This window comes from Neolamprologus multifasciatus, chromosome 12 (assembly GCF_963576455.1).
Source record: "Neolamprologus multifasciatus chromosome 12, fNeoMul1.2, whole genome shotgun sequence".
NCBI classification, from domain to species: domain Eukaryota; kingdom Metazoa; phylum Chordata; class Actinopteri; order Cichliformes; family Cichlidae; genus Neolamprologus; species Neolamprologus multifasciatus.
In genome coordinates this window covers 5,320,213-5,343,219 of record NC_140450.1, presented here as the reverse complement: position 1 = coordinate 5,343,219, position 23,007 = coordinate 5,320,213, and the positions used below count along the sequence as shown (strand labels likewise).

At 40.0% G+C, this 23,007-nt stretch overlaps 3 protein-coding genes across 5 annotated transcripts; all 3 read left to right on the top strand.

The window, feature by feature from the left end:
• The first annotated feature begins 1,902 nt into the window (after positions 1 to 1,902).
• On the top strand, positions 1,903 to 4,988 carry LOC146506243 (natterin-3-like). The gene is made up of 3 exons (XM_085178998.1): positions 1,903 to 2,017; positions 2,825 to 2,918; positions 3,242 to 4,988. The coding sequence occupies exons 2-3, from the start codon at positions 2,825 to 2,827 to the stop codon at positions 4,327 to 4,329; spliced, it is 1,182 nt and encodes a 393-aa protein (XP_085035124.1). The 5' UTR covers positions 1,903 to 2,017; the 3' UTR covers positions 4,330 to 4,988.
• Positions 4,989 to 9,154: 4,166 nt separating this feature from the next.
• Positions 9,155 to 11,744, top strand: LOC146506242 (natterin-3-like). The gene is made up of 2 exons (XM_085180984.1): positions 9,155 to 9,289; positions 10,303 to 11,744. The coding sequence occupies exons 1-2, from the start codon at positions 9,181 to 9,183 to the stop codon at positions 11,391 to 11,393; spliced, it is 1,200 nt and encodes a 399-aa protein (XP_085037110.1). The 5' UTR covers positions 9,155 to 9,180; the 3' UTR covers positions 11,394 to 11,744.
• Positions 11,745 to 12,186: 442 nt separating this feature from the next.
• Positions 12,187 to 22,371, top strand: ptrh1 (peptidyl-tRNA hydrolase 1 homolog). 3 transcript variants are annotated; one of them, XM_085180987.1, is made up of 6 exons: positions 12,187 to 12,397; positions 12,586 to 12,671; positions 13,766 to 13,985; positions 15,086 to 15,185; positions 16,613 to 16,658; positions 18,821 to 22,371. In XM_085180987.1, exons 1-6 carry the CDS (start codon positions 12,382 to 12,384, stop codon positions 19,097 to 19,099), a joined length of 747 nt encoding a protein of 248 aa, XP_085037113.1. In that variant the 5' UTR covers positions 12,187 to 12,381; the 3' UTR covers positions 19,100 to 22,371. The 3 variants fall into 3 exon arrangements, with proteins under 3 accessions (XP_085037113.1, XP_085037112.1, XP_085037111.1); XM_085180986.1 differs by having other exon boundaries at positions 12,187 to 12,507; positions 18,821 to 22,367; XM_085180985.1 differs by having other exon boundaries at positions 12,188 to 12,671; positions 18,821 to 22,361.
• Positions 22,372 to 23,007: the final 636 nt, after the last annotated feature.

Below are 23,007 nucleotides of genomic sequence, written 5' to 3'. Positions count from 1 at the left end.
GCGTTCAATAAAATCATTGTTTGACGGCCCTCTTCTGGGCCAGTGTTGTTTTGTTCTTATCCTCAATATTTAGAATCCGGGACAAAGTCTAATAAGGAAAAATCCTCACGCTTTTGTTTCATTTGAATGATTTATGGTGACTTCAATGCAAAACACCTCTATGATATTGTTAACTATGAAAACACATCTTATGTGTTATGTATATTAATGTGTAAATGAATAATTATGTTCTCTTTTTGTCCGGGTTACTTGGATGAAGAAGTCACACATTCGTGAAAAGGAATTTCATCTTAATATATTCAATTCAATTCTATTCAATTTTATTTATAAAGCGCCAAATCACAACAAAAGTCGCCTCAAGGCGCTTCATAGATACAGAGAAAAACCCAACAATCATATGACCCCCTATGAGCAAGCACTTTGGCGACAGTGGGAAGGAAAAACTCCCTTTTAACAGGAAGAAACCTCCGGCAGAACCAGGCTCAGGGGGGGGCGGGGCCATCTGCTGCGACCGGTTGGGGTGAGAGAAGGAAGACAGGATAAAGACATGCTGTGGAAGAGAGACAGAGATTAATAACAGATATGAGTCAATGCAGAGAGGTCTATTAATACATAGTGAGTGAGAAAGGTGACTGGAAAGGAAAAACCCAATGCATCATGGGAATCCCCCGGCAGCCTACGTCTATTGCAGCATAACTAAGGGAGGATTCAGGGTCACCTGGTCCAGCCCTAACTATATGCTTTAGCAAAAAGGAAAGTTTTAAGCCTAATCTTAAAAGTAGAGATAGTGTCTGTCTCCCGAATCCAAACTGGAAGCTGGTTCCACAGAAGAGGGGCCTGAAAACTGAAGGCTCTGCCTCCCATTCTACTTTTAAATACTCTAGGAACAACAAGTAGGCCTGCAGAGCGGGAGCGAAGTGCTCTAATAGGGTGATATGGTACTACAAGGTCATTAAGATAAGATGGGGCCTGATTATTTAAGACCTTGTATGTGAGGAGCAGGATTTTGAATTCAATTCTGGATTTAACAGGAAGCCAATGAAGGGAAGCCAAAACAGGAGAAATATGCTCTCTCTTTCTAGTCCCTGTTGGACATCCTGATAATAATGAATTGCAGTCGTCCAGCCTGGAAGTAATAAATGCATGAACTAGTTTTTCAGCGTCACTCTGAGACAGGATATTTCTCATTTTAGAGATGTTGCGCAAATGGAAGAACGCAGTCTTACATATTTGTTTAAACAATCTGAAAACAATCCCGACAAAACCAGTAAATGGCTTGCATTTGTATAGCGCTTTTGTCACAGTCCTGGGTCATTTTGACCCAGCGTTTTCAGTTCTTATATTCCTTTGTATTATGATTTGTATTCTGATCCTTTTGTTATGCTTTGTTTATTAGTATTATTCTGCGTTTCAGTTATTCTTTGTGAGGGATTAGTTCTTAGGTTGTGTCTCTTGTTTAGTTTAGGTTCAGTTCAGTGTCAGGTCTGTGTCTGTTTCTTGTTTCCTGTTTTATTGTGAAAGGTTGTGCCTCGTGTCAGTGTGTCAAGCTTTGATCCCTGTGTCTCCCTCCTGTTTTCCATTCCCTGATTACTCCCCTGTGTATATAAGCCCTGTGTTTTCCTGTGTTCCCTGTTGTGTTGTACCCTCAACATGCTCCAGTTTAGTTTTTCTTTTCCAGTGTTTCAGTCCTTAGTTCCTCTGTACAGAGTTTTGTTTTGTTTGGTGAGTTTTAGAGGTTTTTGTCCCAGCAATAAAGCTGCGCTTTAAGTTTGACTTCCGTGTTGAATCCTGCATTTTGGGTCCACCACTCCTGCCTGCCTGCCACACAGCAAAGCGCTTTACACTACATTCAGTCATTCACACATACATTCACACACAGTTTTCTTTGACCAGTTTATTGCTCAAACTCAGTATCCAGACAGTGAAAGTGCACAGTCTGCTTTATGATTCAGCCATAAAGCAGCTATATAAACCTGGAGGTGTCCCGAGGTGGACTCACCGGAGAGCGACAGTAAGGGTGAGTGCTGTTCAGCACATTCATGCTCAAATTTCTAATGACAATAATCTGACATATTCAGATGTTAATTTTCTTATAAAGTGGGATATTTCATTTTATTTTATAAATGTATGTCAAATAAAAACCTAATCAGATGTGGCAAGAGGAACTCTACTATTTTAATATATAGTGTGGTTTTAAGAAATGCTTTAATATTACCATTTTAAGGCAATAAGTCATCAAATGTAGAGTTATTTTATGTGCTATATGTGTGTCTATAACTTCCACCTGACCTATATTGGAAATAATAACATGATTGTTTTTAAAAACTATTAAAAATATAAATCAAATATAAATTGATAATGCTTTAAATTTGTATTTGTTTTGTTTCACTGATGAATACTACTGTCATAAATACTGTCTCTTTTGGGTCGGTGGGATAGGGGGAAATAAGTAGAATAAATAGACTCAATACACCCAAAAATGTAACATAGAAGATAAACTACATATAAAGCGTTATTGTGGTGGCACAGATGTTTATTTCTTCTATATTTTGGGGGGTTTCAGTGAAAAGTGATTCTAACCTAAAGTCAAAAATACGGCTGTAAATTTAGTTCTTTGTCGTTTAAGGTGTTTGACACTGGTGAAGATAAAAAATTGTAATAACTGAAACTAGCTGAAAGAAAGAAATAATATTTGAAACTGTAAAATATTACACCAGAAAATATTTGAGCTAATTTGTCATTTGGATAGCTGGATTGGTGGAATAATAGATTCTGATGTTAAAGATTTAGTTTTTAAAAAGATCTCATAACTTTTCACCTTCAGATGAAGCTGTCTGTGTTGTTGCTCTCGGCCCTGCTGGCTCTGTCCTCAGCCAGTCTGCAGGACATTGTGAAGAAGAGCATACAACTCAGAAAAGGTAAGCACATCATGTGTTTTATGACATATTGTATAGAGATATGGATAACAGCTTTGTGTTACCCCCATAGTAACACTTAAACCAAAGTAAACCTGAAGTGTGTTGCGTTCAACATCCAAAGATCCCCCACAAAAATCTAGTTTCTGAATATTTTGCATATTTTGTAGCTAGAAAAAAAAGAAAGGAAAAACAACCTTAATTCAGGATCATTCAAGTGTTAAGAGGTTAAAAAGAGATTAAAGCTTGTTGCCTGAATTGTTGTTGATGTGTTTGACACTTATCTCTTCTGTTTTATGGCATTTTTTCTTTTCTTTCTTATATAGTGTCCTTACTGAAACCAGAGGTGGAGGGCCGGGTCCCTGAACCAACTGGTAACAGAAAGGTGTTGGGTCCTCTAAATCCTGCTGACCTGGAGCAGCAACAGGATCTGCCTTCCTCCTTCCTCTTTGGTGATAATGTCAACCTGCAGTGGCTGACCTGGGATGGATCTCCGCCCAATGGAGCCGTTTCCATCTACAACGGCTATACCGAGCGCATTGACTATGTCTGCAAGTACAAGTGTGAGGCTGGCTTTTATAACCCTAACCTGGGACCTTACTGCCGCTACCCCTATGGTGACCGTGAGTATTACGCCCCTGAGTTTGAGATCCTGGCTAACAAGGACAACTTTGAATTCCTGGAATGGAAGGAAGGCTCCTACGGTTCACTGCCACAACATTCAGTGAGGACGTGTGCAGGAGCTGACATCTACGTTGGGAAGAACAAGTACGGTCTCGGGAAGGTTGTTCCTCAGTTTGAGGCCTTCTTCCTGCCCTGGGAAGGTGATGAGTACTGGTATAAGAAGTACCAGGTCCTGGCCATCAACAGGGACGCCTACACCCAGCACATCTCTGATGTTAAGTACGGCATTGATGAGGTCACCATCTTCCAGTATCCTCCTGAGACCATGCGTATCTCTGGTATCACCAACAACGAGTGCCAGACAGTGGTGAAGACAGTCACCATCACAAAGACCTCAGAGGTGGAGACTACCTGGAACATCGGACGAGCCACGATGCTTGGTGTCACGGGCAGCATCACAGCCAAAATCCCCTTCATCGGCTCCGGGGGCATTGAGCTTGGTGCTGAGAAGACGCTGCAGTTCTCCAGGGGAACCACCGTAATCGAGACGCTCAGCCACTCCGTGTCTGTGGAGCTCACAGTCCCACCAAACCACACCTGCAAAGTCCGCATGGAGGGTCGCAAGATGAAAGCCGATATCCCCTACACGGCTCGCCTCAGCCGAACCTACCGCAACGGAGAAACCCAGTGGACCACCATCACCGGGACGTATGACGGAGTCCAGATCGGAGAAGTCCGGGCAGTGGTGGACCGGTGCGAACCTGTCATAGATGCCAAGCCTTGCCCCTAAAACCTGGGAGAAAACACACTAAATCATATTTTTCTGATCTTATCTGGTGATTGTGATAATGGAAGCAAATGATAACAATAAAAAATACCACTCATGTCTTTGTTGGTAAATTTATAATATCTTTCATGTGGGCAAGTGTATGAGTTTATTCAAAAATAAAGCAATTTGGCACGTTTCACTCTCCTGTTTTCTGCATTTTGTTAATTTAGCTCATTAAAATCTATAATAATAATGGATTGGATTTATATAGCGCTTTTCAAGGCACCATTTATTCACTCTCACATTCACACACTGGTGGAGGCAAGCTACGGTTGTAGCCACAGCTGCCCTGGGGCAGACTGACAGAAGCGAGGCTGCCATATCGCACCATCGGCCCCTCTGGCCAACACCAGTAGGCAGTAGCCCAAGGACACAACGACCAGGACAAAAAGCCTGGGGATCAAACCAGCGACCTTCCGGTTACAGATGTGCTTCCCAACCCCCTGAGCCACGGTCGCCCCAGAATGTTCCTATCACCAGAATGTGCCAAAAAAAAGGGTATCTGGGCAACTGAGGCCAGATATGTACTCAAGCACGGTTTTCTGTTTCTGCTATATCGTTTGTAAATTGGCACAATACTTTATCTCCTTTCAATAAAGACATATCCCTCTATTAACCCACAGCATAGCAAACAGAGTACTATTTCAGATTCATTAGAAGGCATAAATTAATTTTTTTTAAACTAAAGTGAATTGAATGGTACTTCAACTATTTATTGTTAACATACTTTGATTATTATTATAAGCAGGTGTATATTTGGGTCCAAGTTTTAAAATGATGCATTTGTTGCTTGCAGGTTTTTCTCCATTGTTTCTGTGGGGCTCATGTTGGTGTGGAAATATCAACTTTTAAAATGCTTAGAGAAAAGTTAAATCAGTCTAGAAAACAAACAAAAATCATTTAAGTAAACCAAGCTTGATGTACATAATTTCTAACGTCTCACTTCTGGTGCTTTAGATCCCGGTGTTTTAGAGTTCCCTGCACTGTCGCCTTAGAAAACTTCAGTTACAGCCATGATCTGACACAAAGACGGTCTCTCTTTGCTTAGAATAATAATTTGACTTCTGACACACAGTTTTGATGTCATGCTGCTCATTATCACAATGCTGTAATTCTAACAGGTGAACCAAGACTACAGGTTGAGTTACACAATTGAAAAGTTTATCTTTATTTTCACTGTCAGAACTTTTACAATTTTTCCTAAGTTCTAAAACATTCAAATTTCTCTTTTTGCAAGAAAATATTTACCCACAGCTTTCATCTGGTCTCACTGTAGCAACCCAAGGCAGTATCAGTATGGGTTTATAGGCATAATAACTATATAAAATAAATATATATATACCCTGGAGTATATATATATTTCTTCCCTTTATATTTGATTGATTGGTTTGATTGGTAATTTTTATTTCAACATGTGAACAATATACAAGTACATTTAGAAAAGAAAATAAGAGAAAAAAAAATACTATACAAATTACATACCAAAAAAACGTTCTGATTAATTTACATGTTGAAAGGGAGTGGGAAGAAGTAAACACTTATTTAATCCCACCCCTTTGCCATAAATTATCAGTTAATTATTCAGTTCTTGGTTAAACTTTTATTCACAATTCACATTAGTATCATAGATATAAATGTCTTTTGGTAGAAGACTGAATAAGGGAAAAGAGACATTAGTTCAGTCATTTTTTCAAGACAGCGACGCAAACTGATTTCAAACATGGGTAAGAAAATAATTTGTTGGTGTTGGACAGCTACAGAAAAACCTTCTGGAAATGATGTGCTAACATATAGTAGAGTTTTTAAAAAAGCGCTTTTAATTTGTTTTGTAGCACAACTCATTATCCAGTTTTGACAATGAATAAAATAATCATTTAATTTGAAACTGTAAATCACACTGAGAACATTTAGCCTCCATTGTGTGAAAATAAAATGGTGAGACAGAAAAACATCATCAGCTGTCTGACTGAATAACTGCTTGGCACGCTCACTGATATAGGCTGAATCTGAATAGCATAATACAAATGTTCTTTACAGACAGAGACTGAATGCTGAAGCAGCTGAAACTGGTGACTGTGCAGTTTAATCAGTGCAAATGACCTTTGCACAGCCTTGTTTGATACACAGTCCTCATTCAGACCTAAATAAATAAATTGATAATAACTTTCTGTCTGAAGGACGCGCAGAGATGGCCCTGACATCAGCGATTTTCAATGATAGCACTGTGTGTGGAGAACAATGTCCGTGCTGAGCGGCTTCTTCTCCAGCTGAATCTTGGCAGCCAGCGACATTACGCAACAAGGCCCGTCTTAATCACTGACCCGCGATTACAGGAGATCTAATCAACTTGTTCTCTGTCCGAGCTTATCTCAACGTACAGGATCTTTTCATCCGCGGCGAGAGAGAGGCCACAGCACTTTGGACATCATGCGATCGAGTAGATACGGCACACTAAATCCAAGCAAATTTATTTATGAGGCACTTTTAACGAGCTTATTAAATAAGAGCAGGGATCAATAAGGAGTCCTGTTATCGTCAGGCGCATGAGGACTTTTGTTTCCAACACTTGTGAGCTGCAGGCTTTCAGGTCAAGGTCAACAGCAGCCATCCATTCATGAGTCTTTAAGCTGACCTAAATTCTTTGCAAATTTAAGGAAAACCCTTAAATCTTGACTTCCACAGTGAAGGGAAACTGTGGCTGGCATGTTTTGGTTCTCATGGTGATTAAAAACCAATACAACAGATGAAAGTGCTCCTCATCTATAGGCCAAGAGGGGTTTGATGAGGAAGACAATGCTGTAAGCTAGGCTCCTCGTACATCTGTTGGTGTTTTGTACACTGACGTGATAAAAAGCTTTCATCAAACACCAAATGATGGAATATCTCAGTGTCTTGATGTCATTCTAAAAAAATAATCAGTCCACAAACCCCCTCAGGAGCAGCTCTTTTTTATGTACAGTACATTAACAAAGTCATTGAAAAGTTTCCACATACTATTAAAATGTTCCACATTATCTAAGTACCTGACCTGTCCCTATGTACGCACACAGTGAGTTCACACAATTTTTCCAGCATTTCATCACCTCATAGGAGATATTCACGATTTATTTTGAGGGCTGAAAAAATTTAAGTTGTTAAAACAGTGCAACCAAATTAGTTTTCTCCTTGGGTATCACAATGGAAAACCAAATTCTTTCTTACGTCTTTCAAAATTATTTTTCTTATAGCCAATTTTCAATTCAAGTTTCAATAGCAAAACTGCACCAATTCATCATCTGCATTGTAAAGTACCAGAAACAAGCATCCATACCCTGGATGTTTGACCTATTTTAGTTTTTTCAAATCCTCTGAAGACTTCATGACACTCACAGCCTCTGTAAGACTGTGTCCTTGAACAAGACACTAAAGCTGCCAATTGGCTGTAACTGTCAATATGATTACACACCATATGAGTGTAACGGTATGTTGCAGAAGCTCAAATAAACTCAGTTAGTTTTCCTCCCTCCATAGAAGTTTGATTTGAAGTTTCACATACAGTTATTTTCTCTTCAAATCTTTCAATAAAAATGTTTCGATTCAAAGTGAGCAGCAGGACAGAGCAAACTGTGAGCCAGCCAGACGAGATGCGTTATCTCTCCTGTTTATTGAGGGCAATAAGTCTGAAGGGAGGTTTTAAAGCTCCACACTTACTGCAGGTAAGAGTCACTGCAGAAGGAACCTGTCAAGGTAAAAAAAAAAAAACCTAAAAAAAACCAACAACTTCTCTATATCTGAATGAACGGCTGCTGTGGGCTTGAATTTAAGGGGTTCTGGTTTTTTTTTTTTTATCTCTGTCTTATCTGTCATGTGAAATCAATAAACAGATCAACAAATTTCAGGTCAAAATCTTTCTTACTTTTTGGGTTTATACTCGGCATTCAGGGATGATTTCTTAAGTCTGATCTTCATTTAGTAATCTTATAAACATAAAGTAATGGGACACTCAGTTTATAATTTACTGCCTTAATTACTAATTTATGTGACGCTAATCCTGCTGTGACATCCTGCAGATGTGACTTTCTTTTATTTCATTCACTTACCTGAAGTAATTTCTATACATTGTATGTGAGGGCGTGTGATACTGGTACTATTTAGATTCAGAGCTGGTTCTTTTTTCATTCATTTTGTTTCATTTTTAGAGAAAGATTTCTGTAAATGGGGATTTATATTTGATGAATTGTAGCAACATAGCTGTGTATATGGGTACAGTCATTTATAAACACCAGTGATCTTTTTCTAACAATACACTAATTAAAGATATATATTTTAAAGTACACAAGCTAAGTCAGCTGTGTGTGTCAAAGGCTCATCACACACAGGCAGAGTAATCAGCAAAGTGTTGCATATATTATGCATACAAATGTAAAAGTTTATAAATGCATCTTATTGTATAAAGTTCTCACGTCTGTTTTCTGACTAAATATTTATATCAATAAACTAAAAGTCAAGTAATATAGTTTTGATTGCCTCGGACATGAATAATAATTCTTTCAATGTATTCTGACTTGTCCAACGCAGATTACTGGTAAGTATTCCTCTATATCTGTTTAATTAAAAATAAGCAAAAAAATTAATTGTATTAAACTCGACTCCTATTTTTAATAGTTTTCCATTTTTTTTCCATTGATTTAAAACTGTGTTGACCACATGAGTTTTTTAATGGTTGTTTATTTTTAGCTTTTAGAAGTGTACATTTCCATGTTGCAGCGTTTGCGCACAGTGATTGCCAACTGGTGATGACATACTGCTGCTGGTGTTTCTTTGTGTGTCCAGATGAGGTGGTGTGTTGCTGTTCTCCTGGCAGTGCTGCAGCTGTGCAGCCCGGCGCTGCAGTCTGACCCGCTGCTCTACGTTTTCCAGGATGGGGAAGAAAAACCCAGCAGTCAGTCACATTATAATCTTACAGTTTATCACAGCACGTTACTTTAATGACTACATGACTCCTCCCACTAGAAAAATAAGAACCGTATCTGAGCTCCAGTTCTAATCACTTGCACCTGTGATTTCAACACTCGAACTTGCACACAGCTGAATCATCTACTTCTGTGTCAGACTGATAAAACCTGTATGTCAAGGATCATCAGTGTTCGTGAGAGCAAAGTCTGCAGTTTGAAGACTTCTAACTTTTAAAAAATGTATTGCTTACAAATTTGTTTTAAAATGTATTTAGGTTTTTCAGGCGAGAAAAAATTACACTGATAATTTAAAGTCTTAAAACTTAAATAAACTCATGTATCAAATATGACACACTGGGCATTAAGGGGTTAAAGCACTGGAAAAAAAGGGAGCTTTTTCTGGCCACACCAACCCTACTCAGCCTTCTTGGCAGATTTGGCTTTCTTCATTTTAGCTTTTTCTCATTTTGTTTCCCCCAAAATATATTCAAATGACGCATTGGTCTTTTGGCTCTGTAGAACATGTCCAACTTGCATCCGAGATGTGTAAGTCCAGTTAGTCAGGCAGGGACTAAAAATAAGAGGAATGTTGGAAAAGGTTCAGAGGAACCAGGTTTAATCTAAGGGATTGCTTTGTAACACTTTTTTCCATCACCTCATGTATGGTGTTACGGTGCGCTCATGTAAGGTTGTGTTAAGATTGTGAAGGTCCTGAATTTATATTAAGACTCTAACCCAATAACTGTCACTAGTGGATACACTTTCATCCTCACAGTGCTTCAAAAATAGGTATGAAACTACCTGATGTCAACAATGTTTCTTTCTGCTTAACACTTTGGTTGAAAGCAAGTGTCAGTCTTTCATTCAAACTCGATTCTGCTTTTTTTATTTTTTAAGAACATGTCTTAACAGTTTTGGTAGTAAATGTTTCAAATGAGTTGAAACTTTTGTTTGTCTAGAATAAATCCTACAGCCACTATCTTTCTATCTTCTCTTACAGAGCCATGGCTTAACCCCACCTTGGGAAATGTTGTTCCTTCCCGGGGAGCTCTCAGCCCTCCTAAAGTTGTAGAAACCTCAGAAACTAGGACGACTTCACACTCAAGCCCCATGTTTGGTGAACATGTCAACCTTAGGTGGGTCACATGGAGCGGTTCCCTCCCAAATGGCGCTGTTGCCATCTTCAACGGCTACACCGAACGTACCGACTATGTGTGCAAAGTCAACTGTGAGGCTGGTTTCTACACTCCCAGCAAAGGGAACTTCTGCCAGTACCCCTACGCTGACCAAGAGTATGCATCCTCCAAGTTCGAAGTCCTGGTTAACGTGGACAACTTTGAGTTCCTGCAGTGGGTTGAAGATTCATATGGCTCTGTTCCTGAGTATGCCATCAAAACCTGTCCCAACTCAGACATATATGTGGGTAAGAATAAGTATGGTCTTGGTAAAGTGGTGACCAAACATGAAGCCTTCTTCCTCCCCTGGGAGGGGGATGAGTACTGGTACAAAAAATACCAGGTGCTTGCTATCAACAGAGACAGCTACAGCCAGCACATCTCTCATGTGGAGTATGCCATTGACCAGATGGAGCTGTTCCACCATCCTCCAGAAGCCCTGAAGCTCACTAAGGTCACCAACCTGGAGTGCAGAGATGTGGAGAAGACAGTGACACTGGAGAAGACCAGTACAGTGGAGAAGAAATGGGACATCGGCAGGGAGACCCGCAATGGCTCTGTGTCCACCATGACAGCCAAAGTTCCCATCTTTGGTCCGGGTAATGTGGAGTTGTCCAAGGAGCAGACGGTGACCTTCTCAAAGGGGACCACCATTGTGGAGTCAATCAGTCACGCTGTCTCTGTGGAGCTGCTGGTCCCACCCAATCACTCCTGCACCGTGAGGATGGATGGCAGAAAGATGAAGGCTGACATCCCTTTCACCGGCCGGCTGAGCAGGACCAACCACAACGGAGACACCCACTGGACCTACATCACAGGCACCTATGATGGTGTGAGTGTTGGCGAAATCAATGCTGTGGTGGAACGGTGTCAGCCAGTGCCTGATGCTGTCCCCTGCTCCCCAGATCAAAACTGATGATGAGTCTGCTGATGCTTTGTTTTTCAAATAAAGCGCAATCAAAATTCAAGGTGAATCGTTGTTTTGTATTCTTTAATTTTTGGAGGATTTAAAAGAATTTTGACTCATTGAGCTCCAAAGCCCTACTGCTTATTTTGATATCTACAAACTAATTTTAAATATGTGGCATCAATCTTTTAGGATTACATGAACTGCTATAGATTACTTCCTCTGTTGTGCATTTGGTTGCCTAACCAATAAACTTGCAAACTTGTTCTTCGTCTTCTTTCAGATGCTTCCTTTAGCAGTCACCAAAGCAGACCATCTGTCTCTATCTCACCCTATCCCTAGCATCTTCTTCTGTCACACCAGGCCTCTGCATGTCCTCTTTCAGTACATCCACCCATGATCTGTCACTGTGGCACTCCTAATAACATGCATTACATTTTGCTGTTCATCCGTTGATGAAAAGTTTCAAAAAGTTAAAGTGAAAGGGAAATTGACAGAAATTTGGAAACTACTGTGTTCCACCACAGCCACAGCCATTAAACACAACAACAAAAAGTAGTTCTAAATAGAGAAGATGAAGTAAAATAAAGTAAAATAAAATTCAGTTTGTACATAAAAACACATTTCGATAAATGTAATCAAAACTCGTTTAAATTAAATATTTATTGAAATTTAAATAGTGTTAAAAGGTTCATTGTTTGCTGTTTTCAGTCAATAGACTTCCAAATTTATGTTTGCTGTAATAATCAAGTCGCCGAGTTAGATGGCGCTGTGTCCCCACAGAGGAGAAAAAGTCTGTCCGCCATGTTTTCTTGCTAGCGCTCGTTGAGCGGTTAGTAGCATGACAGGAGGGCAGGAAAAGGTTACTTCACATTTTAAAGACTGGCAATAATTACGGAAATTCTTATGATTAATTACAAACAGATAATAAATATCTGACAAAGTTACAGTTCATATAGTGAACCCCAGATGAAATCGATGAATTGACAGAATCGACATGAATGCCCGAACAGGTACTGTTGCTTCATGACTGTAAATACATGTGGAAACGACTGATTTCTTATTAACTGTCAAGAGAAGACAATCGGTTCTATGAGCCGAATGAAAAAGGGCTCAGTTTTAAGTAAGTTTTGCCAGTATTTGTTAAACTTTTTCAAGAAGTTGATTAACTTTCTAATCATGCGACGACTTTTGACGAGAGTCATAAACAGAGTTCTGCTGAGCGATCCGTTTTCACCTGCGATGATAATCGAAGCAGAAATACACAATCAAGGCGGCCGAAAGATGGTAAGTGTTAAACCTCGTAATCAGCTACATACTGTCTACTACACTCCAAGTTCTCGGGCAGCTGTATGTGTTTACTGCTATAGATTTTGTAAGCCCCTAAAACCAGTCGTCAGATCTCGCCAAACTCCATTGAAAGATCTGAGAACTTAAAATTTTTGTAGGGTTTGTCAAATTGTTCATCACCTTACTACATTTTCAAAACACTTACTGAGTTACTCAAACCCCCCTTTATAATTTGGCGTAATTTCCCTTAAATTAATTACTGGTTAGTGTGGGAATAATTTTAGAAGGAAAATGCTTTCATTCATTTCAGCCAGCCTGGGTCTTTCCTTATTGTTGTATTTTTTTTTTCTATTTTATTTTAATCAGCATATCTAACAGTTTTGTTTTTAAATGATGTCAGCTGTCCTCCCCTGTGTTAACTTGTCTTTGCCTTCATAGGCTTTTGTTAAAAATGAATGAAACCTCAATAAAGACCCTACAGTGTTTGCAGTTTGTAAGCAGCTATAGAAGCTTTATACAATGCAGTGCAATACAATACATTACAATGTTGTCTATAGTTGTTTTTTCCTGTTAACAGAGCTGTTACTGCTGCCAGTGTATCAGTACCATCAATACAAGGCAATGGCTGTATATTCTACGTGTCCTGTGTGTTTGTATCTGCTTGCATGAAGCTGCCTCCTGACGTTTTCTGTGAGGAAGAATAAGCATTTTTATGTAGATGGCACCTGAACAAAATACAAAATATCTCATGTTTCTGTTGTTGTTGTTTTTTCCCCCACTTAAAAACATGATCACTGCTCAAATGAAGCAAATACCAAATGAAAGAAATTTACACTCAAGTTCAGTTATATCGCTGAAGTTTGTGTTAATGAGTTTTTGGTCATTTTTTAAATCTAAATCTAGAATCTCTCTGTGTTTGCATCTAGCTCCAGTTTAAAAAGCTTATTTACTCAGTTGCTTTTACTTTGTCTGAATATATGTGTAAATATGTATAAAAATTTAACAGTCTGCTTCCTTTGACTCAGTCTTCTGTTGCTCTAGCTTCACTGCAGAGCCGTATGCCTTTAACTGTGCGTCTGCGTTTGCTTCAGGTGGTGGGGCTGGGTAATCCGGGGATGGAGGGTACCAGACACAGCGTTGGTATGACAGTACTTGGTGCTCTCGCTGCCCGGCTCGGTGTGGCAGACCGCTGGCGTGGCGACAAGTACGTGTCTGGTGAGGTCATTTTGTCAGAAGTCCAGCAAACAAATGTGGTGCTGCTTCGTCCCCGGCTGCTGATGAATGTCAATGGAGTATCAGTGGCCAAAGCAGGTGAGGTCATTTCTGTCTTTGTAAGTGATTTTCATTAAATAAATTAGGCTTTTTGTCTTTCTTATCATCAGCTGTGAAATGTGGCATGTCTCTGCACAAGCATACTGAGGTGGTTCAACCTCCGTCATCTGTCACTCAGGCAGCCAGAAACAATTCAAGCTGGAAATTTAACTCCATTGCGGTTCAACCTGTGTTATTCAGCCCTGTCACTATATCAGACTTCTGTCTATGTGATTGAAAACAATCAGTGAATTATATTATTGAATGTAAAGAAAATTTAGTTCATGAATTGGAGACTTGTACAATATTTTATGTAGAGAAGCAGCTGCTCAGTACATGCCTTGGATGGATTCTGAGAGTTCTGTCTACTCATTCCTGCTTTTATAATATCATAATTGTAGGAGCCATTTTTTGTGTTGTTACCTTATGTGTAACATTTTTGTGTTTTTACAGGATGTTGTGTTTATGGGACTGTATTTAAGGTAGATGTGTAATTAGCGTCAGGTGTTGTTGGTCAGAAGAAGTGAACAGTTTGTGACCGCTGCGCTGTTGTGAGTTATGTTAAAGGACGTTGGATACTAAGAGAACTGTTGAACAACAAATACAACCGATGGAATGCAATAAAGATGTTAAACAGTGGCACCGCATGACCCCCACCATCGAACACCTCAGTGGCTTCAGGCGTAGGCTTAGCCTCTACAATAATAATAAAAATGTTCAATCTCACAGAAAACAAAAAAGACTCTTAGTCGACCACTTCACGCGGCCGTCATTGGACATCGCTTCTGCTGAGAGGAGTCTTGTGTTGATCTTCTGATTGTGTGCTCAGTTTGCTTTAGGCTGAATAAAGACTTTGACACATCTTCTTTATTTTACATGTAAGAACTTTGATTTTTATTATTATTATTTCAGACTTTTTGACAGTTTACAGGTGTACGTGATGTCTGTGTGTTTATTTTACTTGCACATTTATATGAACAGAAGGAAGCTCGGTTCAAAGTGTTTAAGGGTTCTGTACTAATAAAGTTTTGTTATCCTGCTATATTATTAGAAGCAACCAAACTAAGAAACTTTTTTTTTGTATGTTTTGATTTGTTTAGCTGCCAAATATGGCGTCAAGACGGAAGATATCCTGCTGGTCCACGATGAACTGGACAAACCTCTGGGGAAAATCGCCATCAAACATGGAGGAAGCGCCAGGTGGGTGATCCTCTATCATAGTGTTGGGTCTTGGATTGCTTCGGACTCGCCGCGATCTGTTTACATCACCAACAGTATTCATTATCTTAAGCGATGTATTGACAGTGGTGAGGGAAAGCAGTCACTAAAGTATCGTCAAGGTACATTTAACATTAACTTTAAGGTCAATAAGAACAAATATATTTCTGCGTGGAAGTGCAAGTGCGGCTTTTAAACTGCGTTTGCACTCATTCGTCCAAACTTTCAGACTGGAAAGTTTCTGTCTTCATGGGGAAAAAAACAACAGCAACAAGGCTCCATTATCTTTTAAAGACCTGACAGTGTCTTGTCCCAGTAGAGCACTTCTCTCTCACACTGCAGGTTTACTTTAGAGCTTCCAAAAGTAGACTAGGAGGCAGAGGCTTCAGCTTTCAGGCTCTTCTTCTGTGTAATCAGCTCCAGTTCGGGTTCAGGAGACAGACAGCCTCGCTACTTTTGAAACTAGGCTGAAAACTTTACTTGAAACTTGTTTTTTGATCAAACCTGGATCAGATGGAGGGATCAGGTGACCTCAAAGCATCCATTAGTGATGCTGCTATAGTCTCAGGTTGTTCAGGGACTTCCCATGATGTGCTCAGCACTTCTCTCCACCCCCTTTATTCACTCCCTGTGTGTTTATGCGTCACCACTGCATGTCATTAACTCGAGTCTTCTTTCTCTCTATACTCTCCTTTTTTCCATTTCTCTTTTATCTGTTCTCTCTAATATTTTAGGGTCTTTACCTTTCACTATAAAGCAATTTGAAGCAACTGCTGTTGGGAATTGTCTTTGTACACATAAGATTGTTCAAACTTTGAGCATGTGGGAGCTGCCTGAGCTCTGCCTGCTGTAAACCTTGGTGTCTTCCCAATGTCGAGACAAGAAGACAGAAGCAGCACAACCAGAAATAACAGCGAAGTGAGGCCTGTATTTTAAAACCAACAAACTTCTAATCAGCACGCACAGCTTCTCTCTTGGGCCTCTTCTCTCTTCTTTCTTCCTCCTGCTACTATTTTTGCTCTTGATTGCGCTGTTGTGATGAAGCCTCCCCGAGCTCTTCAGACTCTTATGCCTTATTTTATTAGTTTTATGCCATGATGCTTGTTGTATCTCATTAACTGTTTTGTCATTATACTTACTAACAATAAGAATGGTGTTCAGTTAAGAGGCGTCCCCTCTCAGTACGCTTCTCACTGCTACTCACAGCAAGCTGTATGAAGCAGTTTAGTCCTGCATGAAAAGCTACGTTGGGCATTCCAGCCGTGTATAACCAGATGGTGATTTATGAAAATTTAATGTAATGCAAGAAACTGCGACTGGTGCATCTGGTATCCTGAAGATGGACAACAAAACCAAAGAAAAGAGGCTGTCAGATTGATAAAATAAATGTTGCTTCTCCTTCCCCACAGAGGTCATAATGGAGTCCGCTCCTGTGTGGACTGTCTTCAGACTGATGTAAGTCACTGCTGACTCTGCAGGTGTGTGTGTGTGTGTGTGTGTGTGTGTGTGTGTGCGTGCGTGTGTGTGTGTGTTCACTATCATGCTGAATTCTGCTCGGATTTTATCTTAATGTCAGATTTATACTGTGGTGTTTGTGCTGTTTGTCCTGTTCTTATAGTGGTGATTAAAAACAATAATAGTTCATATTAAAAGTGCAATTAAATTAATTTAAAATAAAAATTCAGTTAAATGTTGACATATCTCCAAAAGTTGATTCTGTTCATCTGGACGTAGCGTTTTCGGGGAGAAACATTTCGTCACTCATCCAAGTGACTTCTTCAGTCTCAGCTGACTGCAGGTTTCCCCAACCTTATAAACAGTACATTTGCATAATGACTGAAACCAGCCCACTGAAGGAACAATGGGCTGGGAGGTCAGTTAGCTTTCCTGGATGATTGAGCATGCATCAAGACGAAACTGTTAACATAGTTTGCAGGTCACTTAATATTAGAGGTGGGAATCACCATACATCCCACGATACGATATTATCACAATACTTAATGCACGATACGATATTATTGCAATTTTTAAAAATATTTTGCGATAGTCAGATTCTGTACATAAAGGTAAACTTTATCAATATTCATTTTATCTAATATCAAAGTCTCACACTCAGTCTTTCTCTCATTTCAGTTTTATTGTTGACAAACTGAACGGTTTGTATTACAGTCTAGTCCAACTTAACTGAATTATAGCTATTCTGAACTATGTAATTTATGAAAACTATGCAGCCCATTCAGCAACTGAAGAATTTGAAAGTAAATTAAAACAAAATATAATTTTACATTAAATAAAAAAGTTTTAAACTTAATTAAAATAAAACATGTCTTAAATTAAAATAAGTAAACCGTCATGTTTATTGCTGCCATAAAAAAAGTTAAACACATTTGGACAGTGAAGGAATGTCAGGATTCTTGCTCAGAAAAAGGATCAACATGCTCTGAAGTCAGAGCACAAAAACCTTTTTTGTAACAAAATATCAATTTCTGCTGTCCCTGTATTGATACATTATTACCAAACAAAATATCACAACACACACAGTATCAATTTTTTCCCCCCCACCCCTACTTAATATCCATACACAAAAGTCCTGAGCCGCCCCTCATTTGTTTATACTTTGTTAGGAAAATGGGAAATAGGTGTAACGATTTACTGAAACATGCAAACATACATGGAAGTGTAGTTTTCAGTTCTAGCAGGCTGGTATGACCACCATCATTCTTATTCAACACATTCTGAACTCTGTGAGCAGCTTTCTCGTCATTTCTTTAAATAGTCTTCAGGAATAGTTCTCCAGGCTCTTTGGATGTTTCTGCATTTTGTTACATTCTCTGTTAAGATGATCCCACACTGCTTCAATAATGTTGAAGTCCAGGCTCCGATGAAGCCAATCCATGACTGGTAGTGCTCCACTGTGTTTTTCTATCCATGTATGCTTTTACTGCACTGGCAGTGTGTTTGGGATAAGTGCATCAAGGGACAGGTGCATGCATCAAGATGTGTTTGGGATAATTTAATGCTTAAATACAAAGCCATTGCCAATCAGATGCTTTCCAGATGGTATTGCATTGTAACACTTTGCACTTCATCATGTTCATAACTTATTCCGTTTTGACACGATCCCTAACAGCACTCGCTGTTGTACCTCTTTCTCGACCTCCTCTGTACGTATTGATGACAGTTTGAATCACGACGCTTCCTCAAACAGTAGATGGATCAACTGCAGGTCTTTTCTGGATTTTTTCCCCACAGTTTCTTAGGAACCTGACTTTCAGATATCTAGAGCAGATCATCTACTGTAGATATTATTTAGGCATGCCACTCAGCAAAAGAAAAGATATTGGTCAGGTAAAAGGACTGGACTGAAAAAGTAAAAAAAATAGGCCATGTCCTAAGAAAAAGTATGAAAACCCTTCTGAAAGGTGGAGAACTATTGCTCAAGCTTTAAAAATTGAGGCGTAGAGACTTTAGTATTTTACTGTAGTCAAATGCACCTTGAAAACATGGACATATACTCAACCAAATATAAAATAGTATCAAATAACAATTGGATGAAGATATAAGTGTTTGCAGCTTAAAACGCAGAAATAAAAAACAGGATCTTTTTTCTCCTGCAGGTGATGCCTAGACTTCGGATCGGGATTGGCCGGCCGACAGGGAAAACGTCTGTGGACCGTCATGTTCTGGGCAGATTCACCACAGAGGAACAGAAACTCCTCGATTCTGTTTTGGTCCAGAGTGTGGACCTCCTCCTTTCCCAGCTTTCCCAGCAGGGCTCACAACAGGTCTCCCCGCTCCCCTCCTCACCAGCAGGGGGCAGACAAGCTGCACAGAAGAGAAACGAGAGGGCCCGCTCAGGCTCACCAGCTGAGGACTCTGCAGCAGCTCAGAGCTGAACCTGAAACCTGAACTCTGTTATCACACATAGAACTGCCTCAAAGAGAAAACATGAACCACTTTATATGTATTTATTCACTTAATGGTGATGTTGTTACATGAAAAGTCTCCGAGAACAAGAGGAGAACCGAGAAATCTTGTTGTCTTCAGGTTTGTTCTCTACACGATGAACCAGTTTTCTTTATTCACTTTGCTGAACAGCTGGCAGTGAAGCCAGAAGCTTGGCTCAGTCTGATGTCTGTGAGATATGAAAATAAATCGTTATTAAACGAAATAAATTTGATTATCTGATTTTCATGCACATTAAGAGCAGTTGAGCATTTATTTACATTAAAAACATTTAAAATCTGCAAACTATAGCCTCCCTGATACCAGTACTACTATACTAATACTAATAATACCTGCCCTGACCGACTAATTCTAATAAACTCACTGACCATGAGCTTCACCGTGCTCATACAGGTCTGGACTCCCTTTTGCCTTCAGAGCTGCCTTAATTCTACCTGGCACAGATTTAACAAGCTGCTGGAAACAGTCCGAGATTTTGGTCCATGTTGACACGATAGCATCACACAGATGCTGCAGATTTGTTGACTGCACATCCATGATGTGAATCTCAAAGGTGCTCTATTGGATTGAGATCTGTTGAAGCTGTTAAAGTGCAGTAAAGCCATGATATGTTCAAGAAGTTTGAGACGATTTGAGCTTCATATTGTGTTTTCCTGCTGGAAGAGGCCCCTCTGATCATAAAGTGATGGACGTGGTCAACAACAATAGGTGGGCTGTGGCATTAAAATAATCCTCAGCTGGTAATAAGGGGCCCAAAGTGTGCTAAAAAATATTTATAATATGAATATGTCCTCACAAAGATAGCCAAACTAACATGCGTGTATCTGTATGAGTCCTACACATAGAGTGGAGCAGGCAGCCATTATAACCACCACCCTAATCCTACTGCACTCCGATCCACAGCAGTTCACTCATAGTTGCACAGACACACTGACATATCTAAAAATATTCAATTTACCTCCCACAAGTGACGCATACAATATATGAAATACTCTTCTTAATATGTGATGGGATGCTAACAACAGTTTATTATGTTTTGCACTCTGCATTTGCACTTTCTTCTTGCAGTCAGTCAAAGGTCAAAGTCTCTGAGCCTTCAGTCGTGTGTTATTGATTTTTTTGTTCTTTATTTGATGATCATGTTAAGTTAGAGGCTTCCTGGATGTTTTTTATTCATGAGCAATGTCAGTAGAAGAAGCTGAACCGCTCTAAAACAAAGACTTGTTTAAGCTCATCTTCTCTTTTTTTGTGACTCTGCCCCCGACATACGGTTCTCCTCTCCAGCTCGTCCTCCCTGTTGTGGCTCTTTTGGCCAAAAACATATTGATTTCCTCTTCCGATTGTCCCACTAATTGCGCCTCTTCATCAATTATGTGTCTTTAATGAGTTGCATCCCGTCAAGAGGTGCGCTGCATTCTCACACTGCTGAAAATGCCAGAGGAAGGTTAGCGGAGGAATGGAGGGTTCGGCGGGGGAGGTGGCGTACAAAAAAAGGGCAGAAAACAGCGGAAAGAGGCTGACGAGCCGCTGAATGAGGGAAATCAATACAAAGGAGGCCAGTAGATTGCGATGGAGGGCAGAAGAAGAAAGGCAGGCAAGAAACAAAAGGGGGCAAACATTGTTTAGACCCAGATTTTTGAGGCCTTCTGTCCTGCTGTAGCTCAGACGTACAATAGCTGTAGGGACACACTTGTGGACATGAGGGAGAGAAAGGGGGGAGCTCAAAGGAAACTTCTATGACACCCCCCCACCACACACACACGAACACCCTTCACCCTCCTAAAACCCCCCCCATCTTTCTCTGCTGTGACCCCGTTGAGCCACCTTTTGCCTCCATCAGGCCACTTTCCCAGCCCTTCCTCTCTGGTCAGCTTTATGAGGCCTTACCAGCAGCTTCAGTAACTTTTCTTCTGTGGGGGTCAAAGGTCAAAAGCAGGCTGAACACCCAACCTTTAGAGAAAAAAACTAAATTTATTCAAGAACAGCCCTCAAACCCTCCCCCTGCGCTCTATTCCCTGGAATAGCAGCCCAGTGGGGGGTCTTCCCTCGCACAAAACGAGCCCTCGGACTCCGCTGGCAGTGGGAATTTAGATAATTTAGCTTATTAAGCAGAGCTATGTTAATGGTACGTATATATTTTATCAATACTTTATATTTGGCCCTTTAGAACATCATTTTCCACACTTGAATAAAAGTTGGTCCTCACTTGGTGAACCCTACTCCCGACTTTTCCCAAAGCTTGACCAAAGACTTATATTTCTGAGTGAAATGTCTCAACTTTAATGGATTATTTCGCACATTTCTAGCTCCATGTTTTTATACTTTGATTCTACCAGGGCAGCTCAGGGCAATTCAGAGTTCAAAATAATCCTTATTCGTCTTACATTGGGACGGGCTGCAGCCCCTCAGTTTATCCCTAATGTGAAATAAGCTGTTGGGGGTCCTCTTTCTTTAAGGTGATCCTGCCTTTAAACTAGCTTCCTTCCGATTGGTTTCAGGAGGTTTGAAAAGCAGGTAGGTGGGGCTTCCTGTCTTTATGACATCATACTGATCCAAATGTAGGAAAAACTCCTTGAAACTAAGTGTCTGAAGCCTAAACATTTGGGATAACGGGGATTGTCTTTACATGCAGTGACCTCATAATATGATTATCTGAACCTTTGGGAATGTTAAAGGATAAGGTCTGAACCTCCATTTTAGCAGAGTAGACTTCCCTGGAAAAGCACAACAGGTCTTTGATGAACAGTTTTGATTAGGCAGAAGTGCGGGGACAGCAGCTTATTGAATTTGAGGATGTGTTTTCAGTGGGATACACAAAATCAAGAACTATCCTCAGAGTATTCTTTGGTTTTTCAAGTTAAATCTAAAACCAATTAATGTCTTAGCTCTGACTCAGCTTAGAGGTTCATAACGTACATACAGTGTCAATGATCACGTACTTCCATACTTTGAATATGTACTTTGACTCTGTAAATGCTGTCATGCTATAAAAACACAGCTACAATAACTATTATCAGAGAGAGAGAGAGAGAGATGCCTCTTTAATGACACAAGTTTGAATTTATTTTGGATTTTCTCTAATACACACAGGGTCAAAAGTATACATAAAGGCTCAAATACATACACTCACTTAAATCTTTTAATAAGTGGGGCTATAGCTTCTTCTAAGTTGACCAGGCCTAACCTAACTTCTCTTTAGTAATCATGATTGACTATAGCTGGTAGTTTTTCTTTCTGAACTCATCGGATTGATCATTGTTCAAAGCAGTGGGAAAGTCCAAGAATACTAGAGTTGCACAATTTTACCTAAGTACAAGTTATTCTAATATGTCGCCCCTTTGCCAGCGTCTGGAACAAAGACCCAAACTGTCACCAGTGCAGTCCATAAGATAATTGATTAGGATGTTCAAGAACAAACCCAGAAGCCACCAAGACTCAAGCCTGCCATGAATTGAAAGTGCTGGAACACCAGGGTGCTGGCAGAGAAAGAAGCTTCAGCTCAATGACTGACATGTTCAAGCTTGAAATTTTCTGCTGGAGAAAAAGGTTTTATGGTGAAACGAGACAAAGCTGTCCGAAGACTTCATGAGACAGCCTATAATGTAAACTACATAAGTGGCCAACGTCATTGTTGGAATCTATGCTGTGGTGGTACAATATGTGCGGTTGTGGCAAACGCGCTCCTGTGAGGTCCTCCAAAATCCTAATTGCGCATCTTTGGAAGATAAATTCTGTTCTAGAAATTCAATTACATCAAGTCAGTACAGTCCACAATACTGTGACTGGTCTGATTGTTGCTGTGCACTTTTTCTGTGCCCCCCCCCAGAAATGACCGGGT